The following is a 27476-nucleotide window of genomic DNA, read 5'->3' as shown; positions in this document are numbered from 1 at the left end:
ATCAAACAGAATAACCCCTTCAGAGAGCCAGAGATCAATGCTGTGACTTTACCAGTTGAGGGTGCAGCTTTGAATATTTTCTATGGAGGAGAAGTGGTGTGGCACCACTCCATGGACTGCCATTTTGTTTCTGGTTCAAAGTGATGAACCAATCTTTCATTGCCTATGACAATTTTCATCAAAAAATTGTCACAATCAACCTCATAATGCACAAGCAATTCTGGACTGATGGTCTTCCATTGCTTGTTATGGTCTTGTGTTAGGTGGCAAGGAACCCAGTGGGCACACACCTATGAGTACCCCAACTGGTGGAAGAGTGTGTCAGCACTACCAGTAGAGATATCCAGTTGTGTGGTGAGATGTTCGACTGTGATCTGTCAATCACCTCTGCACATTCCAACAATGCTTGAGTAACAGCTGTGTGTGGCTGCCAGGCACACAGGAGATTGGATATGTATAGAGCCGCCAGCTTCTAGAACTTCATGAAACTGCAGATGAGAATATTCCATGATGTCCCACAGCAAATTCCACATTTTATCAGCTGAAACTGGGCGAGAAAAACTCCTACTTATTCAGAACCTCTCATATTTTGCTACCTTGTTTGAATTGAGGAATGTTGAAATAGTGCATGAATTAATTTTGAAGGGGGTTTTGTGCACACTCTACCTGTTTGGTTAAGAGGTCCAACTCATCACATGTTAAGGGTATAATGTAATGTTTATACATTGTACTAGTAATATGGGTTGAGAAGTAACTTGCATTAGCGAGCGAGTTTTCTATTCATCTATGTTATTGTGGGTTACAAACTAATGCCATTGTAAGTCTTTGCTGGTCGTATTTCATGTTCTTGAAGTGCTGGATGGGGTATGAAATTAGAGTTCTGAAAGCATGGATGTATTTATTTTTTGTCCTTTTGGTATGTATTATTGTTAATTGGGTGAAGTACTTGGAAGAGACTTATGTATTTAGAAAATTTCAAACATTGGTAGAATATTTTATTCAAATTTTCAGTGGTATTACATGCTATTTTTCATCAGTATGACATGTATTATGTGGACTTTTTTTCATTTCAGAGTTATTCCATGGTAATTGTGAAATATGTTTCTTTCCACTGACTTTTACAGTGTCCTAGTTGCAATAGTCCAAAGTGAAAGTAAATGGGGGGTAGCGAAACATTGCAAGTGCCTGCCAACAGTATGAATCTTCACGTATAATGTTAATATAATATGCTTTTTCATGTGGTTTTATAATATCTTTGTAGTCGGTAATTTTTCAGAGGTCATGGATTTCACATGAGTTCAACAATAAGCATTGTTATCGGCAGTTTTTAGAAGTCTAATAAAGGAAGGAGGAGCTGTCATGTGAAGATGGCGTGGACAGTAATAAATGAGTATTTTCAAGAAGTTTTTGTTATTAGTGCTGTTTATTGTGGATAATTTTGTGTTAACAAGAAGTGAACAGTAAACAACTTGAGTTGAAATTTAAATCTGGGCTTGATTATTCAATGTCATGATGAATGCAGTGTGAATAGCAAGTAGTGGAATAATATTTGAAGAAGAGTGTGCTAGCTATGGTATTAACGGGCCCGTTTTACAAGTGCACGGATATTCATAATCTTACTTTATATTTCATCATATCTATGGGAGGCTTTACTTCTTATTGGTTTAATAACTGATTAAATTTTAATTTTATTTGTAGCTCCATCTGACAAAATTGTCTCAGAATGCCCACTGTTAAGATTTCTGCATATTTACCAGTACCACGTCCACCCAGTTAGCCGTGCAGTCTAGTGCACTGCTTTCAGGGCAGGAAGACATGCCAGTCCCTGGCACGAATCTGCCTAGCAGATTAGTGTCAAAGTCTGGTTTATTGGTAGCTCCATCTGACAAAATTGTCTCAGAATGCCCACTGTTAAGATTTCTGCATATTTAGCAGTACCACGCCCACCCAGTTAGCCGTGCAGTCTAGTGCACTGCTTTCAGGGCAGGAAGACATTCCAGTCCCTGGCACGAATCTGCCCAGCAGATTAGTGTCGAAGTCTGGTTTATTGGTAGCTCCATCATTGGTAGCCAGTCTGTGGATAGTTTTTAAGGTGCTTTTCCATCTGCCTCGGCGAATGTGGACTGGTTCCCCTTATTGTGTCTCAGTTACACTATGTCAGTGATTGCTCCACAAACACTTTCTCCACATATGCATACACCATAATTACTCTACCATGCAAACACTGGGGTTACACTCGTCTGGTGTGAGACATTCTTGGGGGGTCCACTGGTAGCCAAGCCACACAATAACTCTGAGTTCGGTGTGGGGTGGCGGTGGGGTAAGTGAACTTCTGTAGCCTGTTGTGGGGTTGTGAACCACTGAGGGCTGCGGCGGGGATGAAGCCTCTCTGTTGTTTCTAGGTCCCATTTCCATACAATACAATACCAGTACCAAAACATTTTTTATACAAGTTGATAATTATTGAAAAGAAATGTGTTTCTGCACAACTCTGTTGGAACATAGTTTCATTCTACAGTAGCACTATTCTACAATAGTAGTATGTGAGCACTTGCATTCTGCCTCAATGTCTGTTTCACAATTGACCATATTGTTTTCATTTTGTTCTGAGAGCTATCTATTCTCTTGGCACAATGCAATTTTTTAGCCTGTCTGGTGACTTTCTCAACCACTCTGCGGTACTGTCTGTAGTGAAATTTTGTAATTGGTCTGTGTCTGTCGATAATGTGATACACATCCAGTTTGCTCCTACATGATATTTTAATACCATTATAAATAATTTAATAAATAAATGTAGCAACTCTCCAAATATTCTATTGACATTAAATAATCCAAACTGTTTGCTTATTAGTATTACATATCTGTCTGTAATTTTTAATGAGAAAGAGATACAACAGATATCAAAGAATGTAACAATTGAAAGCTGATTCATATCTCTAACTCTTTTTTTCCCACTATTTTAGGACATGAATTTGCCTTGATTCCTTTCTGTATTATTATCTATGCATCACGATCTGACAAACCATTACTAATTTTACTCACACTGTGACCACCAACTAGAGGACAATCTATAAAGATATTGTCTATGATTGACCTGCTGTTTCCCTAAACTCTGGTTGCAAAGTACACTGTACCAGGTTGTAAGAGCCAGGTAAAAATCATAAACATTCTTAACTCTGGAGAACCAGTCATGAAACTGTTATTGAATGCACCACACACAATTCACTCATGTCTTTCTTAAGGTGTGATCATAGCACAGCACAAGCATTGAGAAGAAAACTGGAAGATCTATAGAGGTCTATAACTGAAACCTTTTTATGTTCCTTCAAAATTCGAACTCTACTACACATTCTTCAAATATTTGGTTTTTACACTGTTTTGATATATCAATACTTTTGAATGGAATATTACATTTAAGATAAATGGGCACTCTAAAAGAATTTGGTTTTGAGTGAGCACAGATTCACCTAGTATGGTATATTGTCACTTGTAAGCTTAACCAATCATCCCTTCCCATCTTATTCAAGCGTAGACAGTGTCTATCATAACACAATTGAAGGATACTCTCAACTGGCACCTCCAAAAAGAGTGCCTTGTCAACAGTCATCAGCATCCTCTCATGTCCCATATTAACTTTCTGTATAGCATTGTGAAGATGGTGTTGTTTGTAATGCTGAAACAGCTGCACAAAATTAACATCAGTGGTCTCAGTAGTAATCCTGTCAAAAGTCACCATCTATATTGAAATAACCATCTATATTGAAATATAACAATACTCTTCCCAATCCCTCCAGCTATCACACCCTGATCGCCTTAGTCAAGTCTAGTGCACATCTGTGATTATAACATTTTAAACTAGGTAACTTTGGTTTCCTTTCACATTTAGCAAGCAAACTAAATGCGATTAACATGTAAAGCATAGGCCTATCCTACAAGCACTTGCACCATATCACATTAACATTTGTGAAAATTGTGACTGAAATGTACACTACAGCACAGATTAGATTCATACATAAATGATAAAGGCTACAAAAATGTACATCAACAATTGGCACTGGAGGACTGAATGAAACAGGTTGCTGACCAACCACAGTCCACATGTGTTCAGTGGTTCAGTGGGTGAAATGTCAGATGAATATGCATGGCATAGCAGCATATTGGCACTCTTTGAAGCAGGTTTGCACATACCTCGCCACAGGCAACCAGACACTGTCCTGCAGAAATGTAACATATGGAGTTGCCTGAAAGAGAGGAATTAGCTAGGTCTCTAAAACCTTCTAAACCTGTGCAGATTACCTTCAATACATAACGGTTGAGGCTGCATGTTGTACCTAACACTGCACCCTCATTTCTCAACCATGATGATGAGTAATGCAGACTGCCAAATAGCAGTACACCAAGCGTGGAGCCATGGCTACAGGACAGTCTGAGGCAAGACCTGCCTGAAAACACTATATTTTGCCACTCAACATGACAGTGATGGTATTTACATATCTGTTTATAGTCTCTGGATACTATCTGGATGGAGAACCTGGTCTGGGAATGTAGGACCTCTGCATGCCTTTCAATTCCTATCATATGCATTGTTCGCCATACTGAAGTTGGGCAAAAAGTTTTGATCAGTCTGTATTTCATTAAGGATTACTTACTGATTTTTGGTTATAAATTTTGTCGTTGGCTGTAACAGTATCTGAAGCAGTAGACTATCAGATCAGTAGGTATAGTTTCCTTCTCAGTGTTAAAGAGAAGTTAAATAATGTTAACCTTAGGATGTCTATAAATGAACACAAGAATTGGACAATCAACTGCTTTACCCTACAGTAGGATATCTAGGGTTCACAACTGTCACAAATATCTAGCTAGGCCACAGATTTTTCAATAAACTCACAAAAACTGCCCATTCTGTTCCCTATATTACATTTAAGATTGTTCTAGCAGAGTTGTTTAAGAAGGAAGTGTGCCACTCCACAAAAGAGTATGAGGAATCAGATTTAAGTGACATAATGACTGACATAGTAAGTTGTAATAAATCACTGGTTACAAGGTAACTGCATATAAAATTTTCAGACTGTATGTAACAAAGTGTCACTGATGTAAATATCATTAAATTTTTACATATAGCATGTCTCTTATCATTATATGTAAATAATTATAAAAATAACATATAAAATGTTCAAAGATGGATAAATTCTGTTCTATGCTATTCAGTACAAGACTGCAATACTTTATTGAATGACCATCACATAACCAAGCTAATTTCTCCCTTCACATAAATGTGTAGAACATTCTCCTGAAAACTCAAAATTTAATATCATTTTGTGAGAAATAAATTATCACATTTGTGGTACATTTCTCAATGATACTAAGTGGCAACAAATATGCAAATAGGCTGGGCAGTGGAACACATCAAATGTGGCATATTCCTGTCCACAAGATATGACATCAGACTATCGACGCAGACAAGTCCAAATCTACTGCAATGCTGAGCTAACATTGCGGATGAAGTTGTACAGTCTGTTATTGCTGTGCAAAAAGATTACAGTCTCCCAAACTCTGGTCACATTGTAAGGCCCCATTTTTACCCATCACTTAGCAACTCTTTTGTCCACTGATTCCAAACACAGCATCACCATAGTAGCATGCCCAGAGTGAGCTGAAATGTTCTGTTCTTGCAAACTCGTTTTCTGACAACTGATAATTCGGCACTATTTTATCTAAGTTATGTGGTAATACTTTGCATTTCAACATCAATGACATAAACTGGCATTAATACCCATTTTTGGCTCTTTACTAAATAAGTTTGGTGATGCACCAACTTATGGTGCTGCTGGGCCTTATGGGTATGCCATCTTAACTAATTACTTTTTCTAAAGATCCTTCAAGTTTGGATTCATCCAAACCATTCTTTCTGGGATTTGCAGTTTTCACAAATGTTAGTGTATATTTACCATGATTCACATTTTCTCCAAAGAATATTGTCACAATCAAAACAATGCCACACTGAAAATAGCAACAGGTATGTCACTGATGAAAACTGTATGCAATGAGCCCATGTAACCATCAACATTTCCTATAGGCCAAATCTGGAAGATACATTTCCATTTGCAAGATTTTGTCAAAAATGAAAGCAAAGATAAAGTAAAACGAAACAGTGAACTGAAAGTCAACTGTAAGATGTCCACCTGGTTGCCAGATGAGAAAAAGCACTTTGCTTAGATGCAATAAATTAGAAGTTACCTGTAAGTACCATTCCAATTCATAAAAAAACGTTAAGGGACTTTTTTAAAATCTATAACCTAGATGTGAAACCATAACCTATCTGTAAAAATGGACAAATCATGTAATATTTCAGGACACCCACTGAAGATGCCTTGTAAAAAAGGTGAAACATATCTGGGTGCATAAATAACAAAAAATTTCAATGTGCAGCATGCAAAAAAGGCGTTTTCTTTTAAACAACTGCAATTTAAACAATTATGTATCACATATATATTTTAATTATACTCACACAGGCTGTTGACAGTGTGTGAAACTTGAGAGGCCTCCAGTGGTGGTTGTACTATGACTGCAACTTGCACCTTATTAAGAGGCACATGTGGACGTAAATGGACAGAAATCTGGCATGCAGGAGGATCAATCCCTGCTCCTAGCATATGTTCATGTGAAGTTGTTTCTAGTCGGGAATTCATGTTCACTTCAACACAAACTTCACGCTCTGCTGCACCACTTGCTAGTGTGATTGCTGTAAGATATTTATGAGTTACACACACTTATATAATAAAAGAAACAGACTATTTACAAATAAATCAATATGGGGAAGTCACTGTGGATCCTTAGTAGTTGATACTAAATAGGATGGATCGGGATGTGTTCAGTTTATATAATGCATACTCAATGTGTTGCTTAATATATAGAAAGAAAAAGAAGAAGAAAAGTTAAATAAGCCTAAGTAGTTGTGACAATGACCAGTGGCGATACCCCCTCCCCCCTTGCCACCCCCCCCCCCCCCCCCCCCCGCTCTCTCTCTCTCTCTCTCTCTCTCTCTCTCTCTCTCTCTCTCTCTCTCACACACACACACACAGACACACACACACACACACAAAGTGCACTCCCTCCTCCCCCCCCCCCCCCTCCCACACACAGACTACATACACATAGAGCAGACTGGGATTGTCCTTGTTTTAATCAAGAACTGTCCATGTTTTCCATTGCGTTTATTCTACACCCAGTTCATTTGCTCTCTGTTTCAATAACATCCTTCATTATTTGTCTACTTCAGACATCTACTATCACACTCAGTGAACAGTTTATTTATGTCATCATTATACCTAGTTTCCTCTCTCATGTGGTGCATAACAATGCTGATTTGTCAGCACCATTGTTTCACCTATTCCCCAAATACACTTGGCTTTCTGTAAATCTCTGCAATACTACCTCAGATGACTAGCATTTAATAGTTTACTGATTATTTGGTTAGGCACTTTAGTTAATAATTAGAGTGTAGCAACCACTACACATGTCAACTGATGTGGTCGTGCACATTAGCTTTGCTTGTACACTCCAGAGATGTAGTTGTGGCACTATTTGAGTGACTGTGCTGTGAGAAATGAATGATGTCAACCGCCAAGTTTGTGTCTGCTGCTTGGAGTACTGTGTTTATGTTCATTACTTACTGCCTGGAGATGTAACACATTTACTTAATGTTTATTCTGTTCTCTGCTTGCTGATATTGATGTCGCCTATAGCAACTGATTCTCTTCCTTATGTTACTTTGCATTAATACATCTGTTCAAGCCTATTGTCAGTGTGTGAGCACTTATTAAGTATGGGTAGCACTACACAATCTAAAACTCTCATTAGTGGTGACCTTTATGTGATCAGCCCTGGGAAGACTGGCCTGCAGTTATATTTATTACAGGATGGAACTGCCTGTATACTACCATTATTGGGTATTCAAATCCAACTGATTTGGCAGCATGATCCAGTTCTCTGGTTTGCCCAGGTCAGGCCAGCTTTTGCTATGTTGGAATTACAGCAGATGTGACTAAATTTCCATTGACAGTGAGTCATCTCGATCAAAGCTATGCTTCTGAAGTTCAGGATATAATTGTGGCTCCACCAGCAGAGAATGACTATGAAAGATTAACGACTGGGCTTATTCATAGACTTGCAGCACTGCTGAAAGACTGTATCAAACAATTGCTGACTCAGGAAGACATAGGTAACAAAAAACCATCCCAGTTCCTGCATTACCTCACAGAAAGACGATCATTGTAACAGTGCCTGATGATCTCCTATGTTCTCTATGGAGCAGATGCCTGCTGCCGCAGGTAAAGGTGAATAGGTGATTGTCGCATCATGGATAGAGGTGTTGCAGGACCCTGTTACAGAAGTGACTGTCTGCATCCAAGAAGCCATTGCTTCAAACAAGTTACTGCAGTCACAATATCTGGCAGTGGCACATAAATGAACCTTCACATCTCATGCACAGATTACAATGACTTGTCTACCAAACTAAGACACTGAGCACACAGATTGGCATGTTGTGTCACAAAGAGGTCCTAGTTGCTAAAGAGGACATATCTGCAAGTGATCCAGGAGCTGTTTCTAGACTCAATCCATATCAGATGCTGGTCCACAGAAGATTCAGAGAACAGGCTAAAAAAAGCACTATCCCCCTGTGCCTACCCAAATTCAAATGGCACTTGGTCATAGGTACCACCAACTACCCAACTACATCCTGGCACCTATTTATTACTGACATGGTATCAGGCCAGAAGTATTTAACAGAGACAGCATCTACACTAGTATCCTGCCCAGAGTGTCACTGCACTGCTGCAGACTGCCTGTTGCATTTAGCTTGTTTGTCGCAAGTAATTCAGTAATTGTGACATACGACACATAGTGTGAAGAGTTGGATTTGGGATGCCAATGTCAATTCACATGGGATTTCACTGCAGTAGAAGTGGCAAAAGCAACTGTAGGTGCTGATGTCCGGGTTCACTGCCAGGTCCTGCGAGATATAGCAAAGGCTCACCCAGTCGGCAATATTATCAGACTTATGGCCACTGGGTATCATCGTGATACCAGAAGGTACAACATCCAGGTAACACAGGTTGCGGACGAGGAATGCTGCCCACTGCAGTGTAAGTTCCCTACATCAACAAGATCTCCACACACACCACAGCAAATTATGCATGATGCGGTGCACGATATAAAAATTACAGACTGGGTCCTGCCAGCCAAGAAGATTGGCTCCATGCTGCTTCACCAGTCCGATGTTGTCTGAAAGCATCATACAACCTTCCAGCAGCCCATGGATATCCATGCTGCATTTAGTATGCAAAAGGGGAGGAGTCTGTCGTCCATGTGACAATTACAGAGTGCTCAACTCATGAACTGGGCTTGATCACTACCCAGTGTCATTACTAAGAGGTTATAACTGCCCAGTCCTAAAGCATCAACTGCACACAGACCAGCACAGCACCGTGAAATGGCATCAAGAAGGTGCTCACTGGCATGCCAATAGAAATATCGGGCAGTGCCATACCTCCAGGAAGACAGAGTTCAGTGCCCCCTGTCAGCACTGACTTAATCAGTGGCCCATCATTGGTTGGGCCCAATTCAGTCTCAGACTTCTAGAGCATCAGTATTGAGTAATAGGAACGCAATACTTAGCCTGCATTCTGGAAATAGTAATAGTGTGTAAAAGTAATTGCATGTAGGAGGCACAGAAAGCACATCAAACCACCTCATAATGAGAAGTTGAGTTGTGTTTTCCCTTTTAGAAATAAAATGTTCTATTAATCTGCAGCTGTTATGCATCAGATCATTTTGAATTCCTGCCACTGGCCATCAAAACTTCTCTCCTTCCTTGTCTGTACTGGTGCTGATGCCCACAATAGCCACACAACAATAATCGTGCTCTGCATGAAGCCACTATATTCAGTGTTACAGACCATGCAAAGACATATACCCAGATTCCCTTGGCAACATAGGACATTCCAATGAGCACGGTTATTGTGTTTTTTGGCTTGTATGAGAAGAATTTTATGACCTTTTGGTCTATGTAACACTGCACAAACCTGGCAGCCGTTCACTGACTCTATCTAGCGTGGGTTGATCTTTTGTTTTGCCTATTTGAATGGTATGTTGGTGTTTCACTGTCCAAGGATCAACATCACCAGCACCTGGGAGAAGTTTATGAGCATTTCAAAAAGTACAGTGTGGTATTGAACACAGTGAAATGTGTGTTTGGACAACATGAAGTTGAATTCCTGGATCGTCAAATATCTTCATCGGGCTCACTACCACTCACTAAGAAGGCTGAAGCCATGCTGCAGCTACCAAAGCTGTCTACAATAAAAGAGCTACGTAGATACTTAGGAATGATCAGTTTTTAGTGCCAGCATCATTCATCATGCACTGCTGAACAATAGATGCCATTGAATGCAGCACTAGCTGGTCCAAAGTTTAAAAGAAGTTCTCCTCTGCAGTGAACTGAAGAGGTGAGTATGGGTTTTGAAGCAACCAAAAAGAACCTAGCACAAGCAGCACTGCTGGTGCATCCCAAGCTTGGAGCTCCACTGGCATTTGTGCTGGATGCCAGTCAATCAGCTGTTGGATGCCAGTCAATCAGCTGTTGGTGCAACCCTCCAACAATGGGTGAACAACATATAGCAGCTGCTAGCTTATTTTTCACACAAGCTGTCACTTATCGAGCAATCAAGTACTTATGACTGCAGGATGAGGGCAATACAATCACTTGGAATTAATTAGCCAGCTCAGTACAAATATTCACCACATATCAGGCCTCACTAATTTAGCTAGAGATTGTCTCTCTGGAGTGGCCAGTGTCTCATGGCCTATTGAACATGGCTGTGGCTGCACTTGCCAAGGTGCAACAAGAAGATCAGAAGTTGCACACCGTATTGGATGATGACACTGTGGCACTTAAATTACTGCTAGTTGACATGCCCAACGATAACATGAAATTGTATTCTGAGGTGTCACATGGCAGATCACACCCTTTCAGACCCATTGCATTTTGCAGGCTGTTGTACGTGACCTTACATAATCATTGATGCCCTGGAGTCTGGTTGACATTCAAACTAGTATCTCAAAAGTTCTTGTGGCTAGGGATAGAGAGGGACTGCTACATTGAACAAGAACTTGCCAGCATTGCAAACTTTACAAAATCACTTTCCATGTTAATCCCCTGATCAGAGAGATCCCAGACACTTCTTAGCATTTCACCCACATTCATCTTGACATGGTGGGACCACTTCTTCCATTAGACAGCCAACATTATATATTCACAATGATTGATCAACTGAAAGAGGCTGACAGTTTGAGTCAGACTTGTTCACAAAGTTGGTGAAGTTTTATGGCTATATCCATCACAAGACAACTATTTATCACCCAGCCAGCAATGGCAGTCTAGAGCATTGGTATCAGACACTGAAGGCTGCATTAATGTTCCATGAGACATTTTGGTCATCTGCACTGCCCAAAGTCCTGGTGGGCCTACAAGCCATGTACAAACCAAATAAAGAGTCTGCAGTAGCAGGCCTGGTTTACAGCAAGACTTTGCACCTGCCAAGAGAGTTAGTTGAAGACAGTCGACTATCCAGGAATGGATGACCAATTGTAGCTCCTTCGCAAATTATGGGAACAAGTAAACCAAATTGAATCTAAAAAGGCCTCCAACCATGGTTCCCCAACAACTTTTGTGCACAATGACCTTGACAGCTGTTTGATCTTCATGTTATGTATAGCCTGCATCAAGCCACCATTGCAACCACCCTTCTGAACCCAACATTCCACACAGAGACACACACATGACGGTCATCATAGTGAACAGAAAACAGGGCACCATGCCTCTTAACAGAGTGAAGCCTGCTTACAGTCTTAAGAAGGCATCATTCACCTTGTGGTCAAGAACTGCATGCTAGGCAGATGCGACACCTGCCTTCCAACCCTGTATCCACAAAAAGTTGATGCGGAAAACTATGTACACCATCTGCTCTGGAAGACATGTCCACTTACTGGCCCAGTTCATACAAGACATTCCATACTCCACTTTCACCAAGGGGGCTCCTGTAACAACTACTACACATTATGACTACTGTGATCATGCATGTTAGCTCCGTTCACACCACCCAAAGATGTAGTTGTAGTACAAGCTGAGTGACTGACTGTGCAGTGACGAATGAATGGAGTCAACTGGCATGTTTGTCTTACATTTGGAGGGCTGTGTTAATGTTCATTACTCTTTGAAGTTGTAACTCATTCTTTATGTTCATTCTGTTCTCTGCTAATTGTATACTGATGAGTCACCTACAGTAACTGATTATCTCTCTTCTGTTATTTCACCTTAATAAAACTTTTCAAGCCTATTCTCAGCATGTGACTGAGCACTTACTAAGTACAGGTAGCACTAAACGATGTAATATTTCCATCAAGAGCAATTGTAAAATTGAGACATCAACTGGGCACTGATTTTGTTCCAGTTTTTCAGCCACTTACCAACTTACATGCTCCAATAACTTTAAACATTACAAATATATTAAAATACTGTCAATAGTTTAATGTGCATTATAATTAGAAAAAAACTGTAAAGATAGGAAGTTTGCCTCAAGTAAAAACCAGCTAACTACCAGTAAGATTCAGTTCTGCTTTCTAGAAAAATAACTAGAATTATGGAAATAAAGAACTGCAGAATGAATCTGTATAATTGGCATAATTACAACTTCAATGTGTGGAATTATCTCCATGACTGTCAAACTGTAAAGATAGGAAGTTTGCCTCAAGTAAAAACAGTCATAACAAATTCACTGAATATATTGTAAAAATTAATTCCAACACATATCTGAGAGAAGTCATACAACCAATATTTGTGTGTCTGCATAGAAGCTATTAATGATTACAGGGATAGTGTTCCTATGATTATGGAAGTATTAATTCCTGGAACAAGAAAATAAGTAGTGACTATGCCCCAGAGTAAAGTGTATTGCTAAGGAATCCAAATAATTACTTGCCTGTCTTAACATACACAATTAAAACCACAACTATTTTCTTTACAATTATTCAACTAACAGTATAAAGGCCATGAGACTGCCATAGTGCAGATCTTTATTTCAGGTACTTTTGGCAAAATGATTCAAGCTTATGTAGAAGAAGAGTATGGCAGTTGGTGTCAACTGCATGGCCATTCCTGCCATAATAATTTTACATTGAAGAAATAATAATCCACACTGAACAGCTCTGTAATTTATGATGATGATTTTACATTGAAGGAAATGATGACCATAAAGATTTTCACAGTAATCAGCAAATGAAACTGGTCATTTGAGCATTGAATATTAATGTGCAAACTATCATATTTGCTTCGACAGGAGAGCAACATATTCTTTGGTTTTCACTGATATGCCAGCAGCATGTCCACCAAAATTCTCAGTTAATGTTAGATCCGAGGAGATGGTCCTTCATCCACGCTAATGAAATTACTAATTGACTGTGAATATTAGAAACATGTGAATTGGTCAGACAAGTCTTGGCAACTGGCTAAATTTTATGGTCAGATATAATGAAGATATATCATGATACTTGTCTATCTACAAGGCACTGTACAAAGCAGTGGCAGCCTGTTTTCTGGCACTGTAGATCAGGTCCACTGACCTTCCATTATAGATTAGTTAACAATAGGAAAAATGAAAGGTTGCTTCAAAGTAATTTTTCCTTGTCATGCAGTTCATTATGATAATCAGATGTTGCATGCTTGACAGCTTGGTCTTCAATATTGTCCATGTGCAGAATGGTGGAACATTTATAAAGGAAAATACAGTTGGTTGTATAGCAGTTGTCAATTAAATATGGTTTAATGAATGTCTCAAAATATCAAACAGTGGCCTAGACAATACATCCAGTTTGTCCTCCAAATCATCTGCCTACAACCAGCAGATCTTGATTATAGAAAAACCTTTGATATTATTGATCATGACATTCTGATGCATAAGTTACATAATTATGGGATTAGAGGCCAGTCTGAAAGGTGGATCCACCTGTTGGCTGCATCATTTAAAGTAGTCTGTGTTGTACTTCCACACCCCATTTTCCAGCCAGTGTAGCAACACAGTAAGTCGACACTGAGGGCGATCAACGAAGAACTAAAGCAAAGAAGGCAGAGCATCACATATGGTGCTCTGGGTGAGGTCTATTGTATGTGGGCACGATAAATTAGGACTCACCAACTTTGACAGTGAAGTGTGAACTCACTCACAGTGCTGTGATGCAACAGCCAATCAGCACTGGGGTTTCATGGACACAGCAGGACAGCAGCCAATCTGCAGCAATTGAGTACAGGAGCAGTCAATCAGCATACAGGTGGACATAGCTGACTGGGATAAAGAAGACACTTCACTGAGAGAATTACAATTTGCCGCAGCCATGCAGACAATAGACCAAGATGACAATTGCAGTAACAGCAGCAGCAACAACAACAGCAGCAGGAGGAGATGAGTGAGTGAGAAATAAGGTATTTCATAGAAAAAGTCATTTTATATTAAGTGATACATAACGAGTGGCCTTAATGAACAAGACAGTGCGATAGGAGACAAGGCCCAACAGGGGCCTGGTCCAGTAGACAATAGTGAAATGTAACTTTGAATGATGGGGACAAAAGTCCTATTGTAGATGACATGTTAAAACCATCATCTACAGTGCATGGTGAGGTGAGTGAAATGGGCAAGAACAGTATTGAAGTGCATGAGATCATTAATGTTAAGGAGGAGGAACCTAGTAGCAAAAATCAGCAAGGGCAAAAGTTTAACACAGACGGGAAAGTGGAAGCGATGTTAATGCAAATTATGAGTAGTTTGAGTAATATGAATATGAAACAAGACATTAGTAGTATGAAAGAAGATATTATTAGCATGAGAAAAGACATGAGCAGGGTGGAAAAGAAAACTGATAGCATTAGAACTGACATGGTTAACTTAAAGGATGAACTGAAGAAAGAAATTACAAAAGAGATTAAGGTAGTCAGCTCCAATCTTTTAGAATTAAGTACGAAGTTTGATGCAGTAGTTAAAGATTGTGGTAATACTAATGAGTAATTAACACTGAGTCATAAATGTGTGGAAGAGAGAAAGAAGCTTTGTGATGACAATAGTAGAAAGGTGGAGGTTTCCAAGAAACAATGTGCTGAAAATGGGGTTAAACTTTAGAACCAAATCAATCAGATTAAAAATAATTTGGAAACAGAGGTAGAAACCAAGTGTGCAGTAGTGATAGAGGAAAAAATGGTAAAAGTAAATGAAAATGTAGATTCAAAATTGACTGTAATGGAGAAAATGGTGGAAGAAGTACAAAATGAAAAGCATAGAGAAAGTGACAGTGGCTCTGATAATCATTTTGGTAAGCAGGATGATAGTTTTTCCAGGGAAAAGATTAATTGGGATTCGTTGTATGAAGAAGATCACATGGTAAGTAAAAAGGAAGTGTGGCACCCTATAATAACAGCAAGTGTACAAGGTATACATGTTAAGTGTTTACCGGACAGTGGTAGTGATTTGAATGGCATTCCACAGGCATTTTTTGAATCTGTTAAGAACACAGAGGGTATAGAAGTGATGTATGTTTCTGGAATAAAAATTATTGGTGCTATTGGTCAAACAGAGTGAAACAAGAGGTACTATTAACTGTGGAATTGGCAGGACAGCTGTTGCAGTACAATTTCTTGATGATTCAAAATCTCAGCATTGATGTAATATTTGGGACCAATTTCTTGTGCAATTAGCAAATAGGGGGGTTTAACATTCTGTGTTGGATTCATAATGTGGCGATAATGCTTACCCCAACTGTCTGTCTCATTTTTCATGTTTCCTAAGGCAGTCAAACTCTTTTGCTATCCTATCTGTAGTTTATAAGTGAATCCGAATCATTCTTTCTCTGACTGTCATGTGATTTGGTACAGTAGGATACTCTTGTATAGAAATATTTTAGAAATGGTTTCTCTAGTGTTATCTATATATAAGGGTGCGTCAAAAAAATGTGTAGACACTTTTAACTGCCATAGATAATTTATTTCCCATTCTACAAGGTTAAATATCTGTGAGAAAGTAATGTTATGTTTCTTCAACAGGTGGCAGCAGTGGCAGGGAAGTAACTGCAACATGGCAGATGTGCGTTTGAACTTTGAAGCATGGAAGCAGATAATTAAATGGTACTGGAAGTTTGAGAATGTAGCTGCGGTTAAAAGACAGTGGAGAAGTGAGTATGATACAGGACCACCTTCAAGGTTAACAGTTACACATCTATGAGTCAAATTTGAAATTCATGGAACAGTGTGTGATGTGCATAAAGGTCGACCAGGACGACCTCGTACAGCTACAAGTGACGATTCCACAACTGCGGTCTTCGAACTGTTCCAGTGGTCGCCTCAAAAATCTTCAAGGCAAGCGGCACGTGAGTGTAATGTAAGTGCTAGTAGTGTGCTACGCATTCTGAAGAAAGGCAAGTTTCATGTTTACATTCCAAGGCTGGTGCAACAGGTAAGTGATCCAGACTGACGGTTAGAATTTTGTGAATGGGTTCAGGAGATAGTGAGACGTAAACCAGGATTTATGGGTAGCATAATTTGGTTGGATGAAGCCCAATTCAAACTCAATGGAACTGTCAATAGGCACAATTTTGTGTACTGGGCTGAGGATAATCCTCAGATTATAGTTGGAAAGGCTGTGAATTTACCCAGTGTAAATGTGTAGTGTGGTTTGTCTGCAAGGGGACTCATTGGGCCTTTCTGCTTTGAAGGTACTGTTACTGGAGAAACGTACCTAACAATGCTTGCTGACTCCACACTCACTGCCATTTGTGCATTATATGGTAATGATGAGTTTTATTTTCAACAAGATGGTGGCCCACCGCACTATCATAGGGACATACGAGCATACCTGGATCACAATGTGCCAGGCCAATGGATAGGACGCAGGAGACCAATTGAGTTACCTGCACACTCTCCAGACCTCACACTGCTGGATTTCTTCTCATGGGGCACAGTAAAAGAATAGGTATACAACCGTAAACCACCTAACCTGGACACACTTTAGAATCAGATTCAGGTGGTGTGTGCAGAAATCTCATTGGACACTTTGGTATGATGTAGGGAATCAGTGGTGACTCATGCTCAGAAATGTATTGATACTGAAGGCCACCAGATTGAACATTAATCACATTTGCACAGAACATTTATTTTTCCAATTGGACTTTAAGCTTTCCATTTCCAGAAATTTAACATTGTAGAAAGGGAAATAAATTATCTGTGACGCTTCAAACTGTGTATGCATTTTTTTCACTCCCCCTTATTATGTTGTGTTAGTTATAAGTAATAGAGTCCTAAAAGAATGGAAGAAAGTAAAATGGTTAAAGAATTTCTGTCAAACAAGGAGGTGAGGTAAACAGAAAATGGAAAGATGGTGTCAGCATATGTGGAGGATAATTAACATCTGAAGTAATCAGCTCATTGGTACAGCAACACAGGCAATATTCAATATAAACCAGCTCGAATACTCTTAATATTAATTGTGATATAATAGCAGTGTTTGTGTTCAGTGCAATTAGAATATGGAGATAACTATTTACCCTTAGAAGTGTGTCATGGTACAGCCTTTTGTAACATTGAGGAATTACAACTTTAAACTTAGTTGCCTAAACTAATGTGTTTGGAAGGAATAATCAATATTTGTATGTATATCACCCTTCAGGCCAGAATCTCAAGTAATTTGGTGGACTACAGTGAAATAATAGTTTTTCTAAGTGATAATTTTGTCTAATCAGTAATGAGAGTTAAGTTTGTCTTAGCATAAGGATCTGTTACTGTGGAGTGTTTTTCAGTAGAATCAGTTGTGCATTAGATAAGCAGAGCAGATGTTTATTTTTTAGGTAATGAAGCAATAATAAAACAATGAATACTGTTAGGGTCTTAACGGTTAGGGAGCCTGTCTCTACAGTAGGGATAATTTTTTTGAGAATACGCTCCACTAATTAACTAACTGAGAAAGGTAAGTAAAATAATGGAGCTGACAGACATGCTTGAGTACTGCAAAAGATGAATGCATAAAAACAAATGTTGTATAACTGTACTGATTATCTATTTTTGGACTAAGCAACATTGGGTACTGTGTATATTGTGCAATTTGTGACACTGTAGCTGGGAATGAGAGCTTAACAGAAAGAGCAATATTTTAGTGAGGTACATTATTGAATCTAGAGATTATCTGGAAACTTCTATTTGTGTTCTGAGGAATTATGAGATTAAAGTGGTAATACTGAAATGAAGAAAAGTAATTTTGTTGATTAACTGCTAAACTGACATCAATATTTTCTGGTTGGTCAACTATTTGGTAACATTTTGTGAGGATTTAATTTCCTGGTTGAATGAGAGTAGTGCTCACAGTTGAGTAGAGAAGTGGGGCTATGGTTTGGTACAACTTCCATCCTCTTAATTTTGATTTGAGAAGTAATTAAGCTATGTAATTGTGACTCTATTCTTTTTCCATAATGTAATGATTAGTAAATCTATGCTACTGCACATTTTGAGTTTCTGAAAATGGGAAAGAAACAAGAGTCTTTCAAGTTTAAGCAGTTTCAGACAGAGTTATGACAGAGTAATGTTTTGTAGTGTAACGTGCACATGATTTTAAAATTTTTTCTAGTCACCACCTTTCATTTTATAGTCAAATTTAGTGCTAATTATTGTAATGTTAAGAGAACTATGTATTTATGAAGTAATGACTATCATTTTTAGTGTGAAACATTTTTTCTTATACTTAAGTTGAAAGTAGAAGTAAGTGCACTACACTAAGGTATTTTATCTCATTTTTTCATTTACTGTGGTGGAAGAGAACCACCTCCAAGGGAACTAATATGCATTTCCTTACTAAGTGCCATTTGGACCTGTTGAAGGCATGGACAACTTTGAAAGAAAGTGTGTAAAAGGTCATTAAAAGTGTGAGAGTGCTTGAGAAAAATACTAAACATGAAGCAAGTAAAAATTTCTATCAAAAAAAGAGAACTGCAATGCACACTGCAATTTAACTTTTTTCTACCCATGAGGATTAATTTTTTGTTAAGTAAGACATGAATTGTGTAAAATGATATGTATCTTTAAATGTAATCTTCACTTACCAAAAAAGGGCATCATTTATGATGAAGATGCATAATTTTTGTTAAAGGTATAACTTGTGGATCTTTTGTGACATTGTTCAATGCACTGTATGTATATATTTTGTATGGGGATTTTCATATGGCCAGTTCATATAAGTAGAAATTTGAAAAACATGTGTACTGTAGTTTTGATAAGATTTCTTATGTAATAATTTTTTGTGTGTAGATTTTTAACCCACTGTCTGGGATCACTTGTGGTCATTGAATTACCCAGTTAGCTATTTGCACTATCTGTCTTGTCAAGCTGGAATATTTTTACTTTCCCTCTTGTTTTGCCATCTGTCTCCTTAAATCATTTTTTCACTTTTGAACTAATTGCCATTAACATAAGTGACTATAATCTGCATTTTCATGAAAGAGAAAGGTTAACCCTCAGTTTTAAAGAATATAACACTAGATCTAATTTTGTGCTTAGTTTTATGTCTGTAACTGATTCTCTAATTTATTTTGACTATTCCTAGTTAATACTTTAATTATAGGGTAATTGTTTTGTAACTTAAATTCTATTGTTGACTTATAAACAATTATAAATTCTGTACTAATTATAAACATTTGGAAGATGAAATGCTAGTATTCTTAAAGTATCTATTTGGTTCTAGTTGAAAACATGTTAGCAAAGCCAGCCCTTAATTAATTCCCAAGTAATTTTTAGTTTTGTCAAAAGTATTGTTTGTGTAAGTATAGATGTTAATTTCGTGATTTAAACAAATAATTTGGCCTAACTCTTGTAGTAGAAGAAACTGTTAAAAAGAACCAATTTTTCAATGTGTTCAGTAAATTGAATGAAGTAATTTCAGTAAATTTAACTTTGAACAATGTGTAGTTTCAGCACCTATTATTGTGAGGATATATAAGGGCCTGATTTTCAGTCCTGAGACAGTCAGTCCATGGCCGAGTTTCAGACAAGAAATGTGTGTTGGTTAGAACCACAAAAATGCTTCAACTTAACTGGGAAATAAGTGTAAAACAATTAGGCTGTGTGCTAAAACAATGACAGTGTCTGTTCAATACATACCGCAATATCTTGCAAGACTTGTGAACTGGGGGGAGTTAGGTTTTAACTTCTCATAGATGTACAACAGTAAACTATTGAAGCAATATGTGGATGTTTGCCTGCAACCTATTAATGAGGCATATCAAAGGTTAAACAATAGTGCACTGGCCATATAACTGTGTATTATTGGGCGGGGAGGGGGGGGGGGGGGGGGGGACAGTGACAGTAAAATATTGCGAAACACAAATGTACACCTGCCGGCTACATCATTTAAAGCAATCAGTATTTTACTTCCACACTCCATTTTCCATCCAGTGCAGCAATGCGGTAAGTCGACACTGAGGATGATCAACGAAGAAATAAAGCAAAGAAGGCAGAACATCAACAGATTACAGAAATAAAATACAAAGGCAGTGAAACACCCAACTTTTCTATTTCTTGCAGTTTCCATCTTTCTTTAGGCCTTTTCCCATTGCAACGTGGGGTCGGTCTTGTTATTATGGATTTGGCAGTGTTCGTTGCAGAGGGTGGCCAGATGTCCTTCCTGCCGCCACCCCGAACCCCCTGGGCTGTAAGTAGTGTCTAGTGTATGCCATGAAATAGTGCAAAAGTCTTCAGATGTTTGTGAGTCATGTAACTGAGGCGGAATATGGGGACCAGCCCAGTGTTCACTTAGCGGAATGTGGAAAACCACCTAAAAACTACATCCAGGCTGGTCGGCATACCAGCCCTCGTCGTTAATCTGCTGGCTAGATTCAATCCATGGTTGGCGTGCCTACCTGAGTGCAGGAAGCAATGCATTAGTGCTCTCAGCTTCCCTGGTGGGTGTTTCTATTTCTTGCAGTAATGAGCAAAACAGCACGTAAGGAGTTCCACAAGGTCAGTTCTGGGACCTGTCTTATTTCTACTGTATGTAAATGACCTGGCTGATAAAATGCATGTTGAAACCACAGTACTCTTTGCAGATGGCACTAATATTCTAAATAATTCACTCAGTGTGGAAAATCTGCAGGAACTATAACACTGGTTATGCATAGCTTAGCACAGTGGTTCAGGATGAATGCATTCATTGCAAGTTCTGAAAAAAAAACTATGGCAGTTAACTTTTACACTGTGCAAAACCTCTGTCTTTCAAACTCTGTTTTCACCATTGAAGGAAAAAAATGTCTCAAACGTGATTCATACAAAAATTTTAGGCATAGATATTCAGGAGGATTTGAGGTGGGAGATGCACCTCAACAATTTAAATAAAAAACTGAATACACTTAACATATGCAGTTAGGGTTCTAACTCAAAATACAAGCTGTTCAGTGGTGGTAACAGTGTACCATGGTAGTACACTATTGCTACTGATGTACAGATTTTTTTTTTTTGGGGGGGGGGGGGGGATTCCACAACATATTAAAAAAAGAAAACATCTTCAAACATAATTATGATACACATGCATGTGAAACTAGGTGGAAGCTGAACCTAGAACTAAACACAGTAAGTACATACCTGTGCAAAAGAGGATTGTATCATACTGGAGTTATTTTATACTGTCATCTAGAAGAAGATGTAATTAGATGAATGACAAACATTAACTTCACTTAACGAAGGTTTATTCAGCACTTGCACACACAAGAGCATGTAGCAAACTGCCTCCGGCCAGAACACATACAGTATATATACAGCTACAGAACATTAGAACATTTCAGTACAATGATTCTTGACATTTGTAGATACTTCTAGAATGTACTCGAACCAAATATAGAAATTAAAATTGTACAGTCCAGGTGAGTTTTGAACTCAGGACCCTCCATGCAACAGTTTAGTATCATAACCACTACACCACAGTGCTACTCTTCTGCAACATTGCTCCCTCCTTAAGAGACCAGCGTCTTGGTGTTATGTCCTCCTAGTCCTGGAATGAGTCATCGGTCCTGTATACTATGACTCCTGATGACTGATTCTCATCCTGGCGGTGATATTCTTAGAACTTCTTTTGCCGCTACACTCTTTCTCACCTTTCTGCTTGTTGCCTGCTGCTGGAGCTACGAATTTTCTCTGGGTTACAGGATCCTTATAGGGCTTCATTCGAAGGACATGGACCCTATCTCTGATCATTCGTTGTCTTGTGTCGGGGTCGAAATCTTCGACTTCATAAGTAACATCAGGCAACTGTTTTACTACCTTATAAGGTCCAAGTCTCAGAGAGGCCAACCTTCCAAACAGGAGTGAAGATCCAGACAAGGTCACCAGGGAAGTGGCTCATGTCATACTTTCAGCGATCATTTTCTTGAGCCTGCAGCGTGCGGAACCAAGCCAACTGCCAAGCTTGCTCAGCTCTGGTTAGCACCTGGCCAATGCAGTCATTGTCCATGTCATCAGGCTGTAAAGGAAACACAGTGTCCATCATCTCACAACCAGGCACCTGGAAAAATGGCGTAAATCCTGTGGTGTCTTGTTTGGCGGTGTTGAAGGCAAACATCACGAAAGGAGCACCTCATCCCAGCTGCTCTGCTCAACATTGACAAACATTTATAGCATGTCGGCCAAGGTTTTATTAAGGTATTCAGTAAGCTCGTTAGTTTGCATATGGTTGGCAGTCGTCATGTGATGAGTAATGTTGCACCAATGATTTATCTCTGTCACAAGATTAGATTGAAAAACTTTCCCTTGATCAGTAATTAACGACCTTGGGGCACCATGTTTTAATACAATGTCTTCCACGATGAATTTGATGACCTAGGATGCTTCAGCTGTTTTCACAGCTTTTGTAATAGCACAGCATGCCAGATAACCAGTGCAAACAATAATCCATCTATTGTCACTAGCAGACATTGTAAATCGCCCAAGGAGGTCGATCCCAACACACTGGAAAAGCATTTCAGCTGGTGGAATTGGTATGAGTCAGCCAGGTAGTTTCTGAGGAACTGCCTTTCTCCTCTGGCACTCTTCACAGTGTGGCACATAGTGATGGACACACTTAAATAAACCTGGCCAGAAAAATCTCTTGTGGATTCTATTGTATGTCTTAATAAGTCCTAAATGTCCAGTCTCAGGTGTGTCATGGAATTTCTGTAGAACATCTAAGCACATGTGTTTAGGAATCAATGGTAGACACCTCTTTCCAAACATCTCAAAATTTTTCTTGCAAAGTAACCCATTAACTACCTTAAATTTTCCTTTCACATTTAAGACAAGCATAATTTGAGATATCTTGGTGTCTTTCTTGTGCTCAGCAGAGAGATCCTGGAGTGTAGCGAGACAGTCACTATCTTCATCAAATTCTTGATGGTCTTGCACAGGGTTTCTTGAGATAGTCGGCATCTTGGTATTTTCTTCTACTTTTATGTTAATGTCATACTCTTAAAGACGTAGTGCCCACCTGGTGAGTAATCCTGTTGGATCCTTAAGACCTGTCAATCAACAAAGTGAATGATGGTCCATAACAACTCTTCCATAGAGATACTGTTGAAATTTTCACATGGCCCATATCACAGCAAGACATTCTCTTTCTGCAGTTGAGTAGTTACTCTCGGCTTTTTCAAGTGTCCAAGAAGCATAGGCTATAGCCCTCTCTTTTCCATCTGAAATCTGCACCAGAACAGCACCGATCCCATACCCGCTGGCATCTGTGTGTAGTTCTGTAGGTGCTCTCTCATCATACAGACCAAGCACAGGGTACTTTGTCAGAGCTTTTCACAGTACATCAAAAGAATCTTGTTGAGCACCACCACAGATAAATTTACCATCAGCTTTTAACAACTCTTGGAGTGGCCTACCTTTGATACAAAAGTCTTTGACAAAATGATGGTAATAAGAACATAATCCAAGGAAGCTTCTCACATCTCTAATACTTTTACAAATACGAAATTCCATTATAGATATCACATTTTCTGGGTCTGGCCACACACCTTCATTTGACACAAGGTGTCCAAGTATTTTGATTTCTTTTGCTCCAAAAAGACACTTTCTTGGATTAAGTTTCAGTCCGCCTTGTTGGAGACACTTAAGAACGGCCCTCAGTTTTTTTTTATGTGTTCATCAAATGTCTCTGAGAACACTATAATGTCATCTAAATAACAAAGACAAATCATCCACTTCAGGTGACTTAGAATATTATCCATCATCCGTTCAAAAGTTGCAGATGCATTACACAAACAAAATGGCATGCAGCTTTACTGTATGGTTAAATGATGATGGTGTCCTCTTCGGTAAAATATTCCGGAGGTAAAATAGTCCCCCATTGGGATCTCCGGGCAGGGACTACTCAGGAGGACGTCGTTATCAGGAGAAAGAAAACTGGCCTTCTACGGATCGAAGGGAATGTCAGATCCCTTAATTGAGCAGGTAGGTTAGGAAATTTAAAAAGGGAAATGGATAGGTTAAAGTTAGATATAGTAGTATAGCAGGAGGAACAAGACTTTTGGTCAGGTGAATACAGGGTTATAAATACAAAATCAAATAGGGGTAATGCAGGAGTCAGTTTAATAATGAATAAAAAAAATAGGAGTGCAGGTAAACTACTACAAACAGCACAGTGAATGCCTTATTGTGGCCAAGATAGACACAAAGCCCATCCCTACTACAGTAGTACAAGTTCATATGCCAACTAGCTCTGCAGATGATGAAGCAATTGAAGAAATGTATGATGAAATAAAAGAAATTATTCAGATAGTGAAGGGAGAAGAAAATTTAATAGTCATGGGTGACTGGAATTCAGTAGTAGGAGAAGGCAGAGAAGGAAACGTAGTAGGTGAATATGGATTGGGGCTAAGAAATGATAGAGGAAGCCGCCTGGTAGAATTCTACACAGAGCACAACTTATCGTAGCTAACACTTGGTTCAAGAATCATAAAAGAAGGTTGTCTACATGTAAGAAGCCTGGAGATACTGACAGGTTTCAGATAGATTATATAATGGCAAGACAGAGATTTAGGAACCAGGTTTTAAATTGTAAGACATTTCCAGGGGCAGATGTGGCCTCTGACCACAATCTATTGGTTATGAACTGTAGATTAAAACTGAAGAAACTGCAAAAAGGTGGGAATTTAACAAGATTGGACCTGGATAAACTGACTAAACCAGAGGTTGTACAGAGTTTCAGGGAGAGCATAAGGGAACAATTGACAGGAATGGGGGAAAGAAGTACAGTAGAAGAAGAATGGGTAGCTTTGAGGGATGAACTAGTGAAGGCAGCAGAGGATCAAGTAGGTAAAAAGATGAGGGCTGGTAGTAATCCTCGGGTAACAGAAGAGATATTGAATTTAATTGATGAAAGAAGAAAATATAAAAAGGCAGTAAATGAAGCAGGCAAAAAGAAATACAAACGTCTCAAAAATGAGATTGAAGGGAGTGCAAAATGGCTAAGCAGGGATGGCTAGAGGACAAATGTAAGGATGTAGAGGTTTATCTCATGAGGGGTAAGATAGATACTGCCTACAGGAAAATTAATGAGACCTCTTAAGAAAAGAAGGGAAGGCAGAAAGGTGGAAGGAGTATATAGATGGTTTATACAAGGGCGATGTATTTGAGGACAATATTATGGAAATGGAAGAGGATGTAGATGAAGACAAAATGGGAGATACGATACTACGCGAAGAGTTTGACAGAGCACTGAATGACCTGAGTCGGGGTGATGCTGAGGGAATTAGATTAGGAAATGAGACACTTAAAGTAATAAAGGAGTTTTGCTATTTAGGAAGTAAAATAACTGATGATGGTCGAAGTAGAGAGGATATAAAATGTATACTGGCAATGGCAAGGAAAGTGTTTCTGAAGAAGAGAAATTTGTTAACATCGAATATAGATTTATGTATCAGGAAGTCGTTTCTGAAAGTATTTGTTTGGAGTGTAGCCATGTATGGAAGTGAAACATGGATGATAACTAGTTTGGAGAAGAAGAGAATAGAAGCTTTCGAAATGTGGTGCTACAGAAGAATGCTGAAGATAAGGTGGATAGATCATGTAACTAACGAGGAGGTATTGAATAGGATTGGGGAGGAGAGAAGTTTGTGGCACAACTTGACTAGAAGAAGGGATCGGTTGGTAGGACATGTTTTGAGGCATCAAGGAATAACAAATTTAGCATTGGAGGGCAGCGTGGAGGGTAGCCATGTATGGAAGTGAAACATGGACGATAACTAGTTTGGACAAGAAGAGAATAGAAGCTTTCGAAATGTGGTGCTACAGAAGAATGCTGAAGATTAGATGGGTAAATAGTATAACTAATGAGGAGGTATTGAATAGGATTGGGGACAAGAGAAGTTTGTGGCACAGCTTGACTGGAAGAAGGAATGTTCTAAGGCATCAAGGGATCACCAAGTTAGTATTGGAGGGGAGCATGGAGGGTAAAAATCGTAGAGGGAGACCAAGAGATGAATACACTAAGCAGATTCAGAAGGATGTAGGCTGCAGTAGGTACTGGGAGATGAAGAACCTTGCACAGGATAGAGTAGCATGGAGAGCTGCATCAAACCAGTCTCAGGACTGAAGACAACAACAACAACAACAACTGGAGAAAAGTGTGTGTGTGTGTTTGAGGTTTACGGGCGCTAAACAGTGTGGTCATCAGCGCCCAAACGCATAGAAACAGGAACACATGCGGTGAAGGGATGAAGACGGACACCGATCAAGGAGAACGGCTAAAAGACACAGGCCTGACGCAGTTCCAAATGCTCACATACAGAGGCAAAACAAGAGGAGAAGAAACACACTAAAAAAGGAAAGGAAACACAAGGAAAAGAGAACAGATACCAAAGGGAAACAAGGAGGTAATCGTGACTGGCGGACCTCTTACCTAAAACCTGGGTGAGCCAGTCACCCAGCAGCACATTAAAACCCTCTCCCTAAAATCCAAGGCAACAGATTGGACAGGACACAAAACCGTAAGACCTTAACCACAGTCGCTGCGTCATCTTGCAAAATAGAGGGCAAATCCGGTGGCAAAGAAACCACCGCCCTCTGGTCAGAGAATAAAAGACAGTCAAGTAAAATGTGGCGGACAGTAATCTGGACGCCACAAGCACTGCAGATTGGGGGTCCTCCCACCGGAGTAAAAAACCATGCGTTCAGGGACTGTGCCCAATGCGGAGGCGAGTGAGGAGAACCTCATCCCGCCTGTATGACTGGTAGGACGTACGCCATGGTCGCGTAGTGGCCTTTACCAGACACAGCTTATTGTCAGAAACTGCCAGCCACTCCTCTTCCCATTGATGCATAACACGAAAATGCAAAAGGGAGGTTACAGCATGGAGGGGGACGGCACATTCAA

At 39.3% G+C, this 27476-nt stretch overlaps 1 protein-coding gene across 3 annotated transcripts in view; it reads right to left on the bottom strand.

The window, feature by feature from the left end:
* Positions 1–27476, bottom strand: part of LOC126355929 (protein PTHB1) — a 126937-nt gene that overhangs the window by 39885 nt on the left and 59576 nt on the right. For all 3 annotated transcript variants that reach the window (XM_050006500.1, XM_050006508.1, XM_050006517.1), the window contains one exon: positions 6509–6742. In XM_050006500.1, the coding sequence (XP_049862457.1) occupies positions 6509–6742 (234 nt within the window). The remainder of the gene's footprint in view (positions 1–6508; positions 6743–27476) is intronic.

The sequence above is a fragment of the Schistocerca gregaria genome, chromosome 1 (assembly GCF_023897955.1).
Source record: "Schistocerca gregaria isolate iqSchGreg1 chromosome 1, iqSchGreg1.2, whole genome shotgun sequence".
Taxonomy (NCBI): Eukaryota; Metazoa; Arthropoda; class Insecta; order Orthoptera; family Acrididae; genus Schistocerca; species Schistocerca gregaria.
The sequence above is the reverse complement of the archived record's forward strand: the minus strand, read 5'-3'. Positions and strand labels throughout refer to the sequence as shown.